This window comes from Crocuta crocuta, unplaced genomic scaffold (genome assembly GCF_008692635.1).
Source record: "Crocuta crocuta isolate KB4526 unplaced genomic scaffold, BGI_CrCroc_1.0 scaffold58, whole genome shotgun sequence".
Classification (NCBI taxonomy): Eukaryota; Metazoa; Chordata; class Mammalia; order Carnivora; family Hyaenidae; genus Crocuta; species Crocuta crocuta.
In genome coordinates, this window is record NW_027532417.1 from 947,745 (window position 1) to 967,259 (window position 19,515).

The 19,515-nt window shown below is 34.4% G+C and overlaps 1 protein-coding gene and 1 pseudogene across 4 annotated transcripts in view; both read right to left on the bottom strand.

The window, feature by feature from the left end:
- The window catches only part of LRRIQ3 (leucine rich repeats and IQ motif containing 3), a 201,070-nt gene that overhangs the window by 131,188 nt on the left and 50,367 nt on the right, over positions 1-19,515 (bottom strand). For all 4 annotated transcript variants that reach the window (XM_077778993.1, XM_077778992.1, XM_077778989.1 and 1 more), the window contains one exon: positions 10,071-10,204. In XM_077778993.1, the coding sequence (XP_077635119.1) occupies positions 10,071-10,204 (134 nt within the window). The remainder of the gene's footprint in view (positions 1-10,070; positions 10,205-19,515) is intronic.
- LOC144243848 (small ribosomal subunit protein eS24 pseudogene) lies at positions 7,523-8,043 on the bottom strand (annotated as a pseudogene).

Sequence of the window (19,515 nt, forward strand, 5' to 3'; positions counted from 1 at the left end):
GAAAACAATTCTCTGCTAAAAAGACTGGGGCTCTTCAGAAAACACTATAGGAAGAAAAGTAAAAAGAGCACAGAATTTGGAATAGCTTAAACAATAGAACTTGACACAGTTTCATTTCATTTCTTTTTTTATTTAATTCAAGTTAGTTGATATACAGTGTAGCCTTGGTTTCAGGAGTAGAACTGAGTGATTTATCTCCTACATATGACACCCAGTGCTCATCCCTAAATATATCTTCCATAATGCCCATCACCCATTTAACATACCTCCCTACCCTCTCCCCTCCAGCAATCCTCAGTTTGTTCTCTGTATTTAAGAGTCTCTTACATGACAAAAAGCCTCTGCACAAAAAGCTTCTCAACATCACTCATCATCAAGGAAATACAAATCAAAACCACAATATGATACCGTCTCACACCTGTCACAATGGCTAAAATGAACAACTTAGGAAACAACAGATGTTGGCAATGATGCAGAGAAAAGGGACCCTTTTGCATTGTTGGTGGGATGCAAACTGGTACAACCACGCTGGAGAACAGTACGGATTCTCTCAAAAAATTAAAAATAGAACACTCCTATGACCCAGCAATTGCACTATGAGGTATTTATTCAAAGGATACAAAAACGCTGATTTGAAGGGTCACGTGCACCCCAATGTTTACAGCAGCACTATCAACAATAGCCAAGTTATGGAAAGAGCCCAAATGTCCATTGACTGATGAATGGATTCAGAATATGTGTTGTGTATGTATATATGTATAATGCATCCAGCAATCAAAAATAGTGAAATCTTGCCATTTGCAACACTGTGGATGAACTAGAGTGTATTACACCAAGCAAAAGAAGTCAGTCAGAAAAAGACAAATACATAATTTCACGCATACATGGAATTTAAGAAATACAACAGATAAACATAGGGGAAGGGAAGGAAAAATAAGATAAAAAGAGAGAGGGAGGGAAACCATTTGTTTATAACTAACCACAGTGTCCAACACACAACAGCTGTCTGCCATTGGATACATATCCTTCCCTTCCCCACTCTACACTCTACATACAGGAACACTAGTAGGAACCAGCACAGCCTAAACTCTTCACCTAGCTTGCTGACCAGTGTGCCCTGCTCCTGAGCTCTTCTGCAGACCCACCCCTCCAGCCCAGTGTCAGAAGGAATTTTCTGAGATGACTGCAGGTCCCTCCCACAGCAGACTAGCTCAGACTCCACTAACACTGCATACTTCATCCTTGCACTCTCCTGCAGACCGTTCTCATCCAATATACCCTTGGCAGGAGTGCATGCAAACCACAAACCTGACAGGGGTCAGCACCACCTGAAAGTGACTCCTGCCCCAGGTAGAGGGGAAGAAAGACACACATACCAGTTCAACTGCAGCCCCAGCAGCAGGAAGGGACAAACATCTAACCCGACTGTAGGCCTCACCCACCAAAGAAAGCTTCTCAGGGGAAAACATGGAAAGTGCCCTGCAGTTTAGTGATCCCACAATTCTGGCAAATGCCTGGTCTGATTCAACTCAAATGCAAGATGGCTCCAACAACATAAGACCAAATCCTGCCCCAAACAAGCAAAGAGAGCCATTGAAGATGACTGAACTGAAGGCAACATAAGACCACCAAATCCTGCCCAAAACAAGCAAAGAAAGCCACTGCAGATGAGTGAACTGAAGGCAAATGTGGTTCAGGCAAAATAGTAGGGTGCATACAACACACATAGAAGTCACCCCTGAAGTACCAAGTATAGTGAACAGGGGACATTGCACTATATGACTTGTTCTTCATAAGGCCTCTACTTTCAAATGTAGGAGATGTGGCTGGCTTTCCTAACATAGAAATCCACACAGAAAGTTAGACAAAATGAAGAAACACAGGAATATGTCCCAAATGAAAGAACAGGACAGGACAAAATCACAGCAAAAGAGCTAAATGAAATGGGGATAAGCAATATTCTTGGTAGAGAATTTAAAGTAATGGTCATAAAAATAATCAATGGACTTCAGAAAAGAGAGGAGGACCTCAACAAAGAGACAGGGGGAAAAAAGTTTATAAATTAATAAATCTGTAACTGAAATTAAAATTACACTAGATGGAATAAATATTAGAGGAACCAGAAGAAGGGAATTGCAACTTGGAGGACAGAGTAATGAAAGCAATCAAGCTGAACAGAAGAGAGGAAAAATTTTTTTAAATGAAAATAGACTAAAGGAAATCAGCTACACCATCAAGTATAATAACATTCACATTAGAGGGATCTCAGAAAGACAAGAGAGAGAAAAGGGGACAGATAATTTATTTGAAGAAATAATAGCTGAAAATTTCTCAAATCCAGTGAAGGAAACAGAAATCCACATCCAGGAAGCACAGAGAGCCCCTAACAAAACCCAAAGAGGTCCCCACATAGTAATTAAAGTGGCCAAGAGTAGAGATAAATAGAAAATTTTAAAAGCAGCAAGAGAAAATAAAATAGTTACATACAAGGGAACCCCCATAAAGCTATTAGGCTGATTTCTTTTGTTTTTTCAGCAGAAACGTTGCTGGCCAGAAGGAAGTGGCATGATATATTCAAAGCACTAAAAGAAAAATCTGCAACTGAGAATACTCTATCCAGCAAAGCTATAATTCAGAATAGAGAGATAAATAGTATCCCAGGCAAACAAAAGCTAAAGAAATTCATCACCACTAACCCAGCATTATAATAAATGTTAAAGGAGACTCTTAAGTAGAAATATATAAGTAGGAGTAAGAAAAGTAGGAAGAACAAACTCAGTAAAATTAAATATATAAAAATTAGTCTAGGGATTCACAAAATAAGAAGAGGTAAAGTAAAGCAACATATACCTAAAAAGTGGGAAGGGAAGGAGTAAAAGTTAGTGCTTTTAGAATCATTTTGAAATTAAGCAACCATCAACTTACTATACATTACCTAATGGTAACTTTAAACACAAATCAAAAACTGGTTATAGATATGCAAAAATAAAGAAATAAAGAGAAAAGCACCCAGGTATATCACTAAAGGAATCGAAGTATATCACTAAAAATAAACCAACAAACTTAGAAAAGAAAGCAAGACACAAAGGAACAGAGGAGTCTATAAAAACAACCATAAAACATTTAACACAATGGCAATAACTAAATATCTATCAAAAATTACTTTGAATATAAATGGACTAATCAATCAAAAGACATAGGGTGACAGAATGGATAAACAAGCAAGACCCATCTATATCATTTCAGGCCCAAAGATACAGGCAGATTAAAAGTGAAGAGTTGGAAAAGCATTTATCATACAAATGGAAGTGAAAAGAAGGCTGGGTTGGCAATACTTATAATGGACAAAATACACTTTAAATCAAGGGCTGTAACAAGAGACAAAGAAGGATAGTATATAATCCTAAGGGAAGCAATCCAACAGGAAGATAATTTAAATATTTATGCACCCAATATGAAAGCACTCAAATACATAAAGCAGCTAATAATAAACATAAAGGAAGAAATCAATAATAATACAACAATAGGAGGGGACTTTAACACCCCACTTACATCAATGGATAGATCACCAAACCAGAAAATCAACAAGAAACAATGGCTTTGAATGACACATTGGACCAGACGAATTTAACAGATATATTCACAACATTCTATCCTAAAACAGTAGAATACATAGTCTTTTCAAGTGCACCTAGAACATTCTCCAGAAGAGATCACATGTTAGTCTACAATGCAAGTCCCAATGTAATCAAAAAGGCTGAAGTCATATCATGTATCTTTTCTGACCACAACACTATGAAACTAGAAATCAACCAAAAGAAAAAAATCTGGAAACAATGTAAATAGAAGTCAAATAACATACTACTAATAATGAATGGGTCAACCAAGAAATCAAGGAGGAAATAAAGAAATACATGAGAACAAATAAAATTGAAAACATATAAGGTCCAAAACCTTTGGGATACAGAAAAAGCTATTCTCAGATGGAAGTTTACAGCAATACAGGCATACCTCAAAAAGAAAGAAAAATTCCAAATAAACAACCTAATCTTACACCTAAAGGAGGTAGAGAAAAAAAAAACAAAAACAAACAAAAAAAGCCCAAAACAAGTAGAAGGAAATAATGAAAATGAGAACAGAAATAAATGAAGCAGAAACTTAAAAAAATAGAACAGATCAATGAAACCAAGAACTGACTCTTTGAAAAGATGGACAAAACTGATAAACTTTAGCCAGACTCCTGTGAGAGAGAGAGAGAGAGAGAGAGACTAGAGAGAGAGAGAGAGAGAGAGAGAGAGAGAGAGAGAGAAGGATTCAAGTAAACAAAATTAGAAATGAAAGAGAAGAAATAATATCCAACACCACAGAAATACAAAGGACTGTAAGGAAATATGAAAAATTATATGCCAACAAATTGGGACAACCTAGAAGAAATAGAAATTTCTAGAATCATATAATTTCCCAAAACTGAATCAGAAAGAAATAGAAAATTTGAACAGAGGATTACCAGGAATGAAATTGAATTACTAATCAAAAAACTCCCAACAAACAAAAGTCCAAGACTTTATCAGTGAATTCTACCAAACATGTAAAGAAGAGTTAATAGCTATTTTTCACAAACTATTCCAAAAAATAAAACAGGAAGGAAAATTTCCAAATTCATTCTATGAAACCAACATTACCTTAATATTAAAGCCAGATAAACACATCACAAAAAAAAAAAGAGAACTACAGGTCAATATCTCTCATAAACATGAACACAAAAAACCATCAATAAAATATTGGCAACTGAATCCAAAAATACATTAGAAAAAAATTAATCACACCATCAAATAGGATTTATTCCCAAGATACAAGAGTTGTTCAATATCCACAATTCACTCAATTTGATAAAACAAATCAACAAGAGAAAGGATAAAAGATATATGCTCATTTCAATAGATACAGAAAAAGCTTTTGACAAAGTACAACATCCACTCATGATAAAGACTCTCAACATAGTAGATGTAGAGGAAATATGCCTTAACATAAAAAATGCCATTTAAAAAAAAACCCTACAGCTAACATCTTACTGAATGGTGTGAAGATCAGGAACAAGACAAGGATGTCCAGTTTCACCACTTTTATTCAACACAGTACTGGAAGTCTTAGCCACAGCAATCAAACATGAAAAACCAACAAAATCATCCAACTTAGTTAGGAAGAAGTTAAACTTTCTCTTTTTTCCAGATGACATGATACTATATATAGAAAATCCTAAAGACTCCGCCAAAAACCTACTAGAACTAATCAATAAATTCAATAGAGTCACAGGATACAAAACCAAAATACAAAAATTCATTGCATTTCTATACACTAACAATGCAACAGTAGAATGAGAAATTAAGAAAACAATCACATTTACAATTGCACATGATATAATAAAATATCTAGCAATAAACTTAACAAAGGAAGTGAAAGACCTGCACTCTGAAAACTATAAAACACTTATGAAAGAAACTGAAAATGACACAAACAAATGGAAAGATATTCTATGCTCATGGACTGGGGAAACAAATATGTTAAAATGTCCATACCACACAAAGCAAACTACACATTTAATGCAATCCCTATCAAAATACAGACAGCATTTTTTAGAGAACTAAAACAAACAACCCTAAAATTTGTCTGGAACCACAAAAGACCCTGAAAAGCCAGAGCAGTATTCAAAAAGAACAACACTCTAAGTATCACAAGTCCAGATTTCAAGATATACTGCAAAGTTGTAATCATCAAAACAGTATAGTACTGACACAGAAATAAACACAGGGATCAATGGAATATAACTGAGAGCCTAGAAATAAACCCAAAATTATATGGCCAAGTAAAATTCAACAAAGCCGAAATGGATATGCAATGGGAAAAAGACAGTCTCTTCAACAAATGGTGCTGGGAAAACTAGACCACTTTCTTATAACATACACAAAAGTAAATTCCAAATGGGTAAAGACCTAAATGTGAGACCTGAAACCACAGAAATCCTAGAAGAGAGTATAGGATGTCATGTCTCTAACACTGGCCATAGAAACATTTTTCTAGATCTGTCCTCTGATGCAAGTGAAACAAAAGCAAAATAAACTATGAGACTTCACCAAAATAAAAATCTTCTATAAAGCAAAGGAAATAATCAACAAAACTAAAAGACAACCTCTTGAATGAGAGCAGATACTTACAAGTGACATATCTGGTAAAGCTTTAGTACCCAAAACATATAAAGAATTTAAACAATTCATCATCCAAAAAATAATCCTCCAAATAATCTAATTAAAAATGGGCAGAAGACATGAACAGACATTTCTCCAAAGAAGACATACAGATGGCCAACAAACACATGAAAAGACACACAACATCACTCACTATCAGGGAAATGCAAATCAAAACTACAATGAAATATCACCTTAAGCCTGTCAGAATGACTAAAATCAAAAACACAAGAAACCAGTATTGGCAAAGATGCGGAGAAAAAGGAACCCTTACACACTGTTGGTGGGAATGCAAACTAGTGCAGCCACTGCAGAAAACAGTATGGAGTTTCCTAAAAAAATTAAAACTAGAATTAATATGTGATCCAATAATCACAGTACTGACCCAGAGTATGAAAACATTAATTTGAAAAGATATATATGCACTCCTATGTTTATTGCAGCATTATTTCCAATAGCCAAATTATGGAAGCAGCCCAAGTGTCTCTTGATAGATGAATGGATAAAATAAAAGTAAAGAGTACACACACACACACACACACACACATATTACTCAGTCATGAAAAAAAATGAAATTTTGCCATCTACAGCAGCATGGATGGATCTAGAGGGTAAGGGTAAAATGCTGAGCGAAATAAGCCAGTCACAGAAAGACAAATACCATTATGTTTTAGTCATATCATATGTGGAATTTAACAAACAAAATAAACAAACAACAACAACAAAAAAGAAACAAACCAAGAAACTGACTCAACTATTGAGAACATACTGATGGTTACTGGAGGGAACTTGAGTTGGGTGGATGAATGGGTAAAATAAGTAAAAGAGATTAAGAGTGTAGTTATCATGATGAGCACTGTGGAATGACTGAATCACTGTGTTATGCACCTGAAACTGATACTTTATGTTGATTATACTGGATTAAATTTTTAAGAAAATTAAAAAGTATACCTCCTTTGCACTGTATCATCCCTATTGGAAGCATCATCACTTTAAAAGATAACAGTTTTTTTAAATTCAGGCAGTATGTGGTATTTCAACACGGTGTATAAAATTTTAAGCAGTTTAAGTGAACAGTTTCCGAGCAAGGTGTGAAATATTTGCCTGTGGTGAGATATTTTTCATGGCTAGAAATAGATATATGATAGGATTAATCACTTGTACCTTTAGGTTGTGGGAATCCATAGGCACTTCTCATAGTAGCTTAGTATGTTTCCCACTTCCTTTCTGTTTTCACTTTCCCATAGATGAATCCAGACCTACTTTTCTTTTTTTTTTTTTTTTTTTAAAGTTCTCAGTTAGTTTATTAATCCTCGCATGGAAAATCTGCAAAAGCACCAGATAGTCACTGCAGAATCTTTACTCCTTCTGTTGTCCAATCTCCAGCTCACTTTTTGCCAGCACCAACATTGGCTTTTGCAGTTCCCCTGACTTTCTTCATTCTGTTCTTGCGTTCCTTTCGCTGTTTTCTGGATGTCTTTTTCTTCTCATACAGGCCATGTCTTGCAAGTCTATGTTTGGGTTCATTTTTCTTTGCATAATCCAAGGAATCATAAATCATGCCAAAGCCAGTTGTCTTGCCACCTCCAAAATGGGTTCTGAATCCAAACACAAAGATGACATCTGGTGTGGTCTTGTACATTTTGGCTAGTTTTTCCCGAATCTCTGTTTTAGGTACTGTTGCCTTTCCGGGGTGAAGAACATCAATGACCATCTGTTTCCGCTGAAGTAGTCGGTTGGTCATGAACTTCCTGGTCCGGATAGTTACTGTGTCGTTCATGATGGCGGCAGAGCCTCAAGCAGCCAGCCAGACCTACTTTTCTGATTCTAGTTTCCACAATCCATTTATTTATGTATTTACCAACTGTGCAAAGTATGTTTTGAACACCTAACATTGTCAAGCACTCTATTATATGCTAGAGATACAGAATGTACAGTATATCTGTAGATATAGATAATTATATAGACAACTGCAATATAGCATGGTAAGTGCTAGTGATAATGACAGTATGTTATGAACATTGTAGAGGCAAATATCCCAGCTGTTTCCCCTAAGAAAGCTAGGAGAAATTGGAGGATTTTAAGTTGGTGAATAAAATTAGATTTACATTTTTGAAAGATTACTATGTGTGTGCTGTCATAAATGTAATTAAAAGGAGCAAGAATCAAAAAAGAAAATACACAGAGTATGTTTCTTAGGGAATCAAATAATGCACATAGAACAAGATATAACAACAGTGATGATAATTAAAATATAGCAGCTAGTAAGAATGAGTTATGCTTTATATTCATGATTTTAATTCCCGTAAGCAAAGAGTGAAATAAGACCTGCTTTTAGCCTCTCCTCTGTATCATTCAATGTATGAGGAAACTCAGGCTCAGAGCAGTTAAGTAAGGGGACTAATAGAACGTCACTTTAAAGAGAAAAATAATCAAAATCAGTCCACCTTGAACCACTGTGATCTATTACCATTACTGAAGTCTCTTTCCACCAAAGCTCATTTAAACTCTGTTCACACATACTAAATTTTCAGAAATTGTTTCCATGCACAAGGTTTTTTCTCATGTTACATGAGTTTTAGAGGAAATCTTGATCTAAGAGAGAAAAATTCAATCTCAGGGGCATAAACTAAAGACAAGTCCCTTTCATTAGATATTTAATTCCTGTAAAATGCATACTAAATCTAAATGGAACATATGAGATAGAAAAAATATGTACCTATCAGTAACTGCCTGAAAAATTTCCCACATCTTTTACTGCAAATCATTTTATGTGCCCCCACTTTTCAGCCCACTCTCTCTTGCACTGTTACCTGGTTTGAAAAGAATATGAAACTTCTTCCTCAGAAGTTGCCGGCACTATGTTATGGTCAATTTTCCTACTTGTCCCTCATACTTATTTCTTTATCAGTGCTATTGCCCTGTGATTTAGCACATGCAAGCTAATGCATGAGAACATTCTCTTAGCCTCACTGCAGAATGCTGAACATCATTTCAGTGAAACTTTCCAATCTCACTTTCTCAGGCCATGCCCATTTCCCAACTCTAGATCTATTTAATCCTATTTTTCAGGGCCAAATTTCATTTCTGTCTTCTGAACTCTGTCATTTTAGCATCTGGAGAATAAACTATATGTGAATGTTCCTTTATTTTTTTCATGTTTGATGTTTGTCGTAACTAATAAAGTAAGTTGATGGCAGAGTATCCTATCTGATCTCCCCAATTAAAACGTTGAGAGATTCTTGCAAGAAAAGTTTTCCTTTATTTGCAATGCCAGCCATTGGAAAGGAATATAGGAAACAAAGAGAGGAAAAGACAACTAAATAAAGGGTATGTAGATTGATGTGGTGACAGATATTTCAGCAAAATTATCTTCACATCCCCTCAAAATATGAAATCTTCATATGTTTCATGATTTATATTTCTACTGTATCCAATAATATAGTATATGACTTATATTTCTATTACATCCCATAACGTGAGAGAAATTAGTATGTTTTTGACTGAAATATTTAAGTTCAATAAAAGAAAAACTATCTGAATTACTCCAACAATGAGTAAAATACTCCAATTTAATAAAAACTTTATTGATTAGCTATTTATATGATAAATTTAAAATAAAAAGTAAAATTATCATTTTTTATTATCCTAAATATTATAATACCACTATAGAGTATATGGCATTTTCCATAAACTAGTTCAAATAGTCTCTAAAATACCATTTTGGTAGAGAATACAAAAATGTGTGTTATTGAAAAACTTCCTTTTTATCATTGATTTTTTATTATCTTATTTTAATATTCAAATAATAAAGAAAAGAAAACATACCTCATGTTTTTCCTAGCCAAGAAACCACGTATCCATCTTTGAACAATCAAAACTGGTGAATTATGAGCCAGAATTTCATTAATTTTTGAAATAACATATTTGATATTATTAATTTCATCATCATAGGTTGATCCCTGTATAAATAAAATATATTTAATATTTATATTTCATGAAAGTATTTCCAAGGGATATTTTAAAATTGGTAGTCTAATAATATAAACTATTAAAATGTTCACAATTATCTTGTAGGTATAATAGTTAATAAATATATTTTCATATCTATTTCATTAGATCATAAGAATTAGCAGAACAAAATAATTTCAATTTTCTACATAAAATGCAAGACGCATGACGATAAATGTGTCCATTCTAGATTCTTTTCCCATTCTGATATCTTGGTATAAAATTTTGACTATATATAATCATGTTGATCTTTAAAAGGTGGTGGCAAGAATACGTATTCAATGAAAGTCCAAAAGTATTCTGTGGATTTTCATAGGAAACTAACATACTTTGGGTTCACAGAATAATTTACAGCAGTTCAAAATTTTGTTGCAGCTTAACTAGAATGTTGGACACTTTTATTAGTATTCAGTTTATCCCCTGAAGAAAAATATTACTGTCTTTGAAGAAATTATCTTTAAGATCTCTGTTCCTGCAAAAGTTTAGATGTGGGATCATAGACTCTCTATATCCTATTGATCATTTGAGTGGTTAGAAATAAAACTACTTTACTTATATCTTCAATGTAAGGATTATACATTAAAAAACAAAAACTTCTATTGTTTTTAAGGCAACTACCCAACCCGATCACTTAAGTGTCCCCTTTTCTGCCTATACACTCAATCTGCTAAGTACTGCCAGGAAAAAAAAAAATCACAAAGCCTTGCAGATTAGTGCTACTTCAAATTTATATTTACAAACAATCATTGTTAATTAGCAAATGCTTTACTTGGCCCTGGCTCACTTCGATTCCCAAAAGGAGATATTGCAAACATTCAATACTGTTCTCAATACTCTTTAAAGCCTTTTCCCTAGGACTCTCTAAACACCTTTCCCAGGCGAAACAAGGCCATCAATTCTGAAATCCATCAACTAATCCTCCTCCATTCCTTAAATTTAACTGTACGCCCATTTAACTATATTCCTATTTGTTCTGAATAGAAGTGCCTCCTACTCAGTCTTAAAACAAGAAGTATTTCCCTTCCCGTCCAAGACAGGCACTCCATTGCTGTTAAGTCCCATCTCTGTTTCACTATCACTTATCTTCTACTGTCACAACCCCTTTACCTATTAATATGATGTAGACTCTCCCATCCTTAAAATTGATTAATTTAAATAAACTAAACTGAATTAATTAAAATAAATTAAACTTTAAAATGCACCCATGTAAATAATCGTACACAGCCCAACCCCCCATCTTTTGTATTTAACTTTCATTAAAGCCTAAATTCTTGGGGCACCTGGGTGGCTTAGTCAGTTAAGTGTCCAACTTTGGGTAAGGTTATGATCTCACAGTTCATGAGTTCGAGCCCCAGGTCGGGCTCTGTGGTGACAGCTCTGAGCCTGGAGCCTGCTTCAGATTGTCTCCCTCTCTCTCTGCCCCTGACCCACTCGCACTCCGTGCCTGTTTGAGACACAGGTCTCAAAAATAAATAAACATTTTAAAAAATTATTAAAAAAGAGCCTAAATTCTTGGAACAGAATTCCATTATTTGCTGTTATCTACTTTCTCCTTTCTTGTGCCTCAATTTATTGGATTTTACCTCTACAAATGTATCTGATACTTTTCTTACATTGAATTACTCCTTGAAATACTACCCTTGGCTTCTATACACTACTCTTCTTAGTTTTCCTAGAACTCTTGTTTACCTCCAGACTTTTTAAAGACCTATCCATACCTTGCTTAATGTCACATTGAAAGGATTTTCTCTTTGTCTTTTCTCGATTTGAACACTCTCTAGATGGTTGTATCTAATTCAAAGTTTAAATAGTTATCTAAGTGCTAATGACTCTTAGATTTCTAGCTTTAGGCCTGAACTCTCTACAGAGCTATACAGAAAAATATGATCAAACTGATATCCAGTTAAATTTATTTCCCAGACATGAATCTTCCTTTTTGAACACTTTTCTCATGTGCTTTTAGTAAATGGCACTAGTGTCTATAGTTACCTAACTCAGAAAACCTGTAACCACCCTAAGCTCTCTTTTCTCTTATGCTTCTTCATACTCAAATGTTGCTAGATCCCATATATTCAACATCTCAATATCTGACTTCTCCCTTTTCTTCTAATCTCTGTCATTGCTTTTTTTGCATGTCTTTATCACTTAATTTAGTAAAAATGTCCTGACATCTGAAATAATCCCTATTCTCCCACTCCCTTTGAACCATAATACAAACTATTGCTACAGTGAACTTTCCAAAATGCAAATCTGATCATTTGGCATTCTTGCTTAATATATTTCACTGGCATATCCCTGAAAGATCGGTTACAAATTTCTTCAGTCAGCACACAAAATCCTTGATTTAGAACCTTCTTACTTCAACCTCACATCCCTTTGCCATACATAAGATACCTTCCACAATGGCAATATACAACCACTTACACCCCTGAAAATTACATAATAATCAAACCTCAGTGCTTTTTATAGACACCATTCCAGTTTCTTCACTGCCTTTCTCAATTACTTGTCTCACTATCTTAGTCTTTTGGAGATTCAATTCTTTCCTCCGAAAAGCCTTTCTTGACATTGATCTAAGTTCAATATCCTTATGTGATATTATCCTGTGCCACAACTCATTTGTCACATTTCACAATGTTGAATTTTACCTGAGCCCTGTGATCCTAGAAAACAGAAAAGCTTAAGGAATCTCCTCACCCCTTCCTTTCAGAAAATGGTTTACTCCAAAAAAGCACCTTTCCCCCATATTATTACTTAGATAACATGCATTGATGCCTCTCTAGTTTACCTATGACATGGCCCTGACACAGACTCCCTAAATTTTCACTTGCCTTTTAATGATTAAACTACTTTGTTCCCAATGACCAATCTTTGGCTAAGATCCTCTCTTTCTCATAGGTTTCTGAACTTTGCCCACCTTCAGCCTGAGGCCAACATATAACCCTCCCTTAACAGCTCTTCCTGAGATAAGTAACTCTCAAGGTAAAACATTCTTTGATCTATATAGTCAGATCATGCCACTCCCCTTCACCCTACTTACCCTCAGCAGTTCTTTCCAGTCTTATTTACTCCTCCCAATAAAAGAAAAAACCTTTGTTGACTAACCTTAAAGATGTTGCAGATCACTGATCAATTACAGCATTCCACCTATCACAACAGACCCTTTCCTTTCATTGTAATAATCCTTTGAATAAAGTCTAAGTCCTGATTTGTTTTTTATTTGACAAGTTTATGTGGGACACAATTATTGATCTTCCCCACTTGCAACATAACTCACTAAGTTTAACAAATCTTTCTTTATCCTATATCTCCAAGACTAAACTACTGGTCCATAACTGGCATTCAATTATTAGTTGACTATTAAATCACTACATAATAGTAACTTATACATTCCCACATTTGTTCTCCAAGCCTAATTTGGTATTGTCAACATATTTTTGTAATTCAACTCTTATCAGGCTGTGGTAGCATCATAGTCCTAATTTTTCTACCTTTTAAATTTTTATGTCTCAGTCTGTTTGGCTGGTTTCTTTTCTTCTTCAAACTATTTAAATATAGATATAATTTAGGTTTTCTTCTTTTTCACCTCTCTGCTGATTCCCCTTGAATGATCACCTTCCTTTCTATATCTTACTATCTCACATATGCTGAATATCCACATAGATATATCTCCTATTGGGAATTACCTCTTAAATTACAAATCTATAAAATAAAGTCCAATTCTATTTCTCTACTTACCTGTCAAAAACTGAAATAATTATCTCATCCCTTTGAACATCCCCAATCCATACCTCATACTGCATTACATTACATATATAGTCACTAAAATTATTCTTCACCTTGTCATGTTAATAATAAATCCTTCCCCTAAACATTCCTCCCTTCCCCTTACCATCCGATAAATCCACTGATTTCTATCAAAACAGTATCTCTTTAATCTGTTCCCTATAATCCATGCCCTTTACTGATTTAATAAATCATTGTTATAAATCAGAGCCCACTCCTCACTAATTTCTTTATATAGAATTTGCCCCCACTCCAAAATTAAAGAATACATGATTTTTTTAGTATGAAAATTGGATCATGTTAAATTGTTAAATATTTTCCCCATCTCCCTAGCATTACACATAACACCCTTTGTCATAATACTCCTGCTTTTGTATCTAGTACCATTTGATATGCCCAACTATATCTTCTAAACTACAAGAACACTAAATTATTGTTGTCAGTTGACTGCCAAGCCTTACCCCTGCACCTTTGCAAATATTTTTCACTTTGCCTCACATGCTTTACACTTGCCAACACCTCAACTTGCCCAATGATGTATTAAAAAATCTCATCTGAAGTAGACTTTTGCTTTTTCCTTCCATGACTAGAGAGCTGAACTTCAAAGATTTTTAAAGAAAACAGATGTAGTTCTTTCACAATTTTGTTCCATATTAAGATCCATGACATTATATATACATATGTAATGTTACCTGCCTATATCTATCTATCTATCTATCTATCTATCTATCTATCTATCTATCTATCTATCTATCTATCATCTATCTATCATCTATCTATCATCATCTATCTATATTTCTTTGATTATTGCTTCTCCTTATTTTGATTTATTTTCTCTACTAAAATTCCTATTTATGGATAGTAGATATCCTAGAACCTACCTCCATGTTTTATATTTTTTATCATTTTCATGTATATATTCTCAATTTGTTAAAGCCATTCTGTCAAAGGCCATCTTTCCCCTATTGAGTTTACTATTAGTTTGTCAACTACTCCAGTTAAGTTATGTGGCTGAGACTAAGCTCCTTTCTGATGCTCCTGACTTCCCTATCACAAAGGAGTCCTGCCTCATATCAGTATACTATTCATTGTAACCTCCTGCTACTATGGCCTGTTAAAAAGAAAACCACAGGCCCAGGATAGAGTCACCTGTGCCAAGCCAAGTCACCAAACTTCGACTTAACCTAATTATAGTTTCGACTTCCCCCAGAAATGAAGACTTAACCAGTCAGGAATTTTCTGGTCAACACCAATGAGGTAATCTATCATATGGGCCGTCTCCATATCCCAGAGGAAGATGAGGTAAATCTCCCTAATAAGACCCGTTGCCTGATCTTCTACCTATAGAAAGGTGACCTTACCTGGAACAATGCTTTCTTTCTGCTAATAACTTCTTTGCCCCACACTCCTTCCTATAAAGACCTTCCATTTTGCACAACTCCTCCTTGGAGCTCCCCCATACTTGCTAAATGAGATGCTGCCTGATTCATGGATCACTTAATAAAGCCCATTAGATCTTTAAAGACACTGAGTTCAATTTTGTTTTTTAACAAACCTCTCTATGAAATTTATTCTGTGACTTGTAACAGTGGATCCTATCTGCCACTGTTCATTCCACTATTACCCTTGACAAATACAGGGATTTACAGAATCTCCTCTACTTCACATAGTTTTCTTATATGTATCAAAAAGAATGGTATAAAGACAAGCTGAGCTAGTTTCTACCTTTGACTTGGCCTCAGTAGCATCTTCATTATACCTGCAAAACAATCTTGACTATGATTAAAGGCACTTTCATGAAGCAATCTTTTACTTAAATGTTATCCTTAACTGGTTTCTAGAATACATGTGATTTCTTCTAATTTGTATGTTTCTTTATTCATTGCATTTGGACTCATGGTATATATATATACCATGGTGTATATGTATACCATGGTGTATATATATACCATATATATACACTCATATATATATATGAGTGTGCCTGTGTGTGCATGTGTGTGTCTTTAAGGTACCAAAATATGCCACCCCAAAATATCACTGTAAGAGTTGAAGACATACCTCCCCAAAATGTGCCCCTGTGGTATACTGATTATTTTGATCAGTAGGCAAATGCAGAGAGAGGCTTTGCCCAAATTTCTCTTATCTACTTAAAGACAGATCCTTCAAAAGGCATTCAATTGCTCTAAATCCACTCCCCAGGAGTTTCATCAAACGGGAGACAAACTCTTATCACAAGAAAGTGGATTAGGAGAAAAGAGTAGGAGAGGGTACCACACCCAGAAGAACTTTGTCATAAACTGCCCCCTATTCTTCTAAGGAACCATTTACCTTTTTAAAAAATCATTAACTCTCTCTCAAGAGGTCTACATCTTCCCTCCCCTTTCCCTATTAAGATGGTACTTAGGGAATTTAGATGACTAGGTTTAAAAGTGGTCCTGGTCAATGCTAGAGTTGTCACCAGCAGAGAACCATTAAGCTCACTCTATAGTTTACAGCAGAGTTCAGCTTTCTGCCAAAGCATGAATAATTCTCTCTTTTTAAAGAGATAAACAGAATAATCATCAGCTTTGGGAAGGGTTAGTGTCCTTGCCAAAGAACAAGTAGCCTCTAGAGAAAAAGCTATCTGATATCCTAAAACAATTATCTTATAAAATGCCAATGAAGATATCACTGGAAATTTGTACAAATGCCATAAACCATTGGATATCTGAGGACAAATGGGCATATCCTGTTTCTAAGGGAGTGTAATGCATCTCCTCCAGTAGAGGAGTGATGGCAATGGAGAAAAACTGCTTGGATTTAAATTCCATTTCTACCTCTTACCAGGGTAAGTAACCTGTCTCCTCTTCATCATCTTTAAAATAGAGACAAAGATGGTACTACCTCATTGGGTTGTTGTGAAGGAATATTTGTAGAGCACTTAGAACAAAAGCTCAAACATTTCAAGCATCCAAACAATGTTGCCTGCCAAGAGTTTTACAGTCATACTTAAAGTGATATAGTGTTTCAGAGTTCACAAAGAATTTCTATACACCTTATTTGATACACACACAAAAAAAGTAGTATAAAGGAATTTACTAAGCAATTTATCCAAACTAACACAATGCAAAATTATGATATCAATAAATTAACTATGAAAGACAATGAGCACTAGTATTTTCAATTTAATAAAGGAATTAAAGTATTACAGTAAAAGTTTGGCAAAGAAAAATATATGCCTAGGNAAAATCAACAATCAAGGAAACATGGTACAATAGTGAAATATCAATACTCCACAGCTTGCTATTGCAAACTTAGGATGAAAATGTTGCTAACCCTGGTATAAACCATAATGAAGCATTTCAAAGAATTTTTTAAAAATTTTTTAATGTTTATTTATTTTTGAGAGACAGAGAGAGACAGAGTATGAGCAGGGTAGGGGCAGAGAGAGAGAGAGAGACACAGCAGAAACAGGCTCCAGGCTCTGAGTTGTCAGCACAGAGCCCGATACGGGGCTCGAACTCGTGGACCAGGAGATCATGACCTGAGCTGAAGTTGGACGCTTAACCAACTGAGCCACCCAGATGCCCCCACAATGAAGCATTTCAAAAGAAAAGTAAGGATTTTTATATGACTCATATGGAAGAGAGTACTTTGTGTTGTAACAGGAAGAGTAGTTTAAAAAATAAACTCTAAAATTATATTCTAACTCATTTATAATTATACAAAAAAGATTACCCATTATTTTTATATTCTAAATATATTCATGCTTATCTAAATTTGGTTTTTTATCCTAGTCCCATGTTTTTATTTCTTCTATATGTAGCTGGTCCCCAAGGTCTATCTGTTTCTATTTGATTTGTGATTTTGCCCATCAGAATTTCCTAATTTGGCATATATTTTCCCAACATATTTGGAATATGTAAATCATAGTAATCCCAAAAGTATATATTGTAAATAGAACAAACCCACAGTTTTTATTTTTTTATTCCATAATAAAGCATATCATGATGGGGTTTTGGAGTGATGGTGGGGTTCAGAGCCAAAGACCAGGAAAGATTTTTTGAAGAAAGAATTCTTGAAGACAGATTTCTTCAAGAATGTAAAAAGGTGATTTCATTAAAGCATGGGGACAGGACCCTTGGGCAGAAAGAGATGTACTGGGGTTGTGAAGAGTGACTATTTATATACTGTGGACTTAAAGTCAAGAGGAAGTTTCTTAAAGGGATCTCCATATGCTAAAGAGGATTTACAGATTACCGGATGCCTAGCCATTGTCAAGCTATGGCTATTTTTCCCTCTAGCAAAACATTAAAATTAAAATAGCAGGGTGTTCTTGGAAATTAGGGTATTGAGATATTTGTAAACTGATGGAGACTTTATCAGTTTAACCATTTGTTTTCCTCTTTCCTTTGTTCTTGGGCAGCCAGGAGTGCAGGAAGAATACCACACATATCCCACCTGGGGATGGGGAGTGGTTTGCTTGTGTCAAGTTGCCTTAGGCTTCCTCATCATATTATACCCATGATATACTTACTTTAATAATCACATAAAAATGGAAATCTATGTGAAATTCTTCACAGTAAGATTTTTATTATTTTCAATCAGCATTTCTTAGGATTACTTGGTAAATACTTTAGAAACACTCTACATTCTATCTTTAAGTTAAAAAAAAAATTCACCTGAGTCAAATACCATTAATTAACTTAAAATAAAATTTAGAATCATAATAACAGTATAGAAATTTCAGAAAAGAAGCAAATAGAAAAAAAAAAACCCTACTAAATTTCCACCAGTCAAATTAACTATTATCAGTTTGAAAATATTCATTTCTAAATACTTTCCCGACTCTAACTTATCTTTTCATTCATTGAACAGACTCTTTTATACAAAATAAAAATTTTTAATTTTATCATTTTTTTCTTTTAAAGATTATGCTTTTTGTGTCAGGTCTAAGAATGCTTTTCCTACTCATAGATCCCCAAAATTTCCTTATTTTTTTTTCTTACTAAAAGTTTTATAGTTTTAAGTTGTACACTTAACTCCCTGATAAATTTTGAGCTAATTTTTGTATGAAGTGTGAAACTTAGGTTGAAGCTCGTGTGCGTGTGTGTGTGTGTGTGTGGATACCCAATTACTCCAGCAACATTTATGGAAAGGTTATATTTTATCCATCAAATTACTTATACCTTTGTCAAAATTTGGTTGAACACGTTGTATGAACCTATTTTTAGGTTTTCTGATATGTTCCATTGATCCATGCCTCACTAATGTCACACAATCTTAATTACTATAGCTATATAAATATCAAAATCAGGTAAACTGATTTTTTAAAAAAACTTTAAAGTTTTTTTTCTTTTCTTTTTTACTTTTTTTTCAAAGTTGTTTTAGTCATTCTAGTTCCTTTACTTTTACATAAAAAGCTTAGGATTCTCTTCTTTTCACCTACAGAAAATTTTGGAAGATTTTAATAGCAATTGCATTAACCCTATAT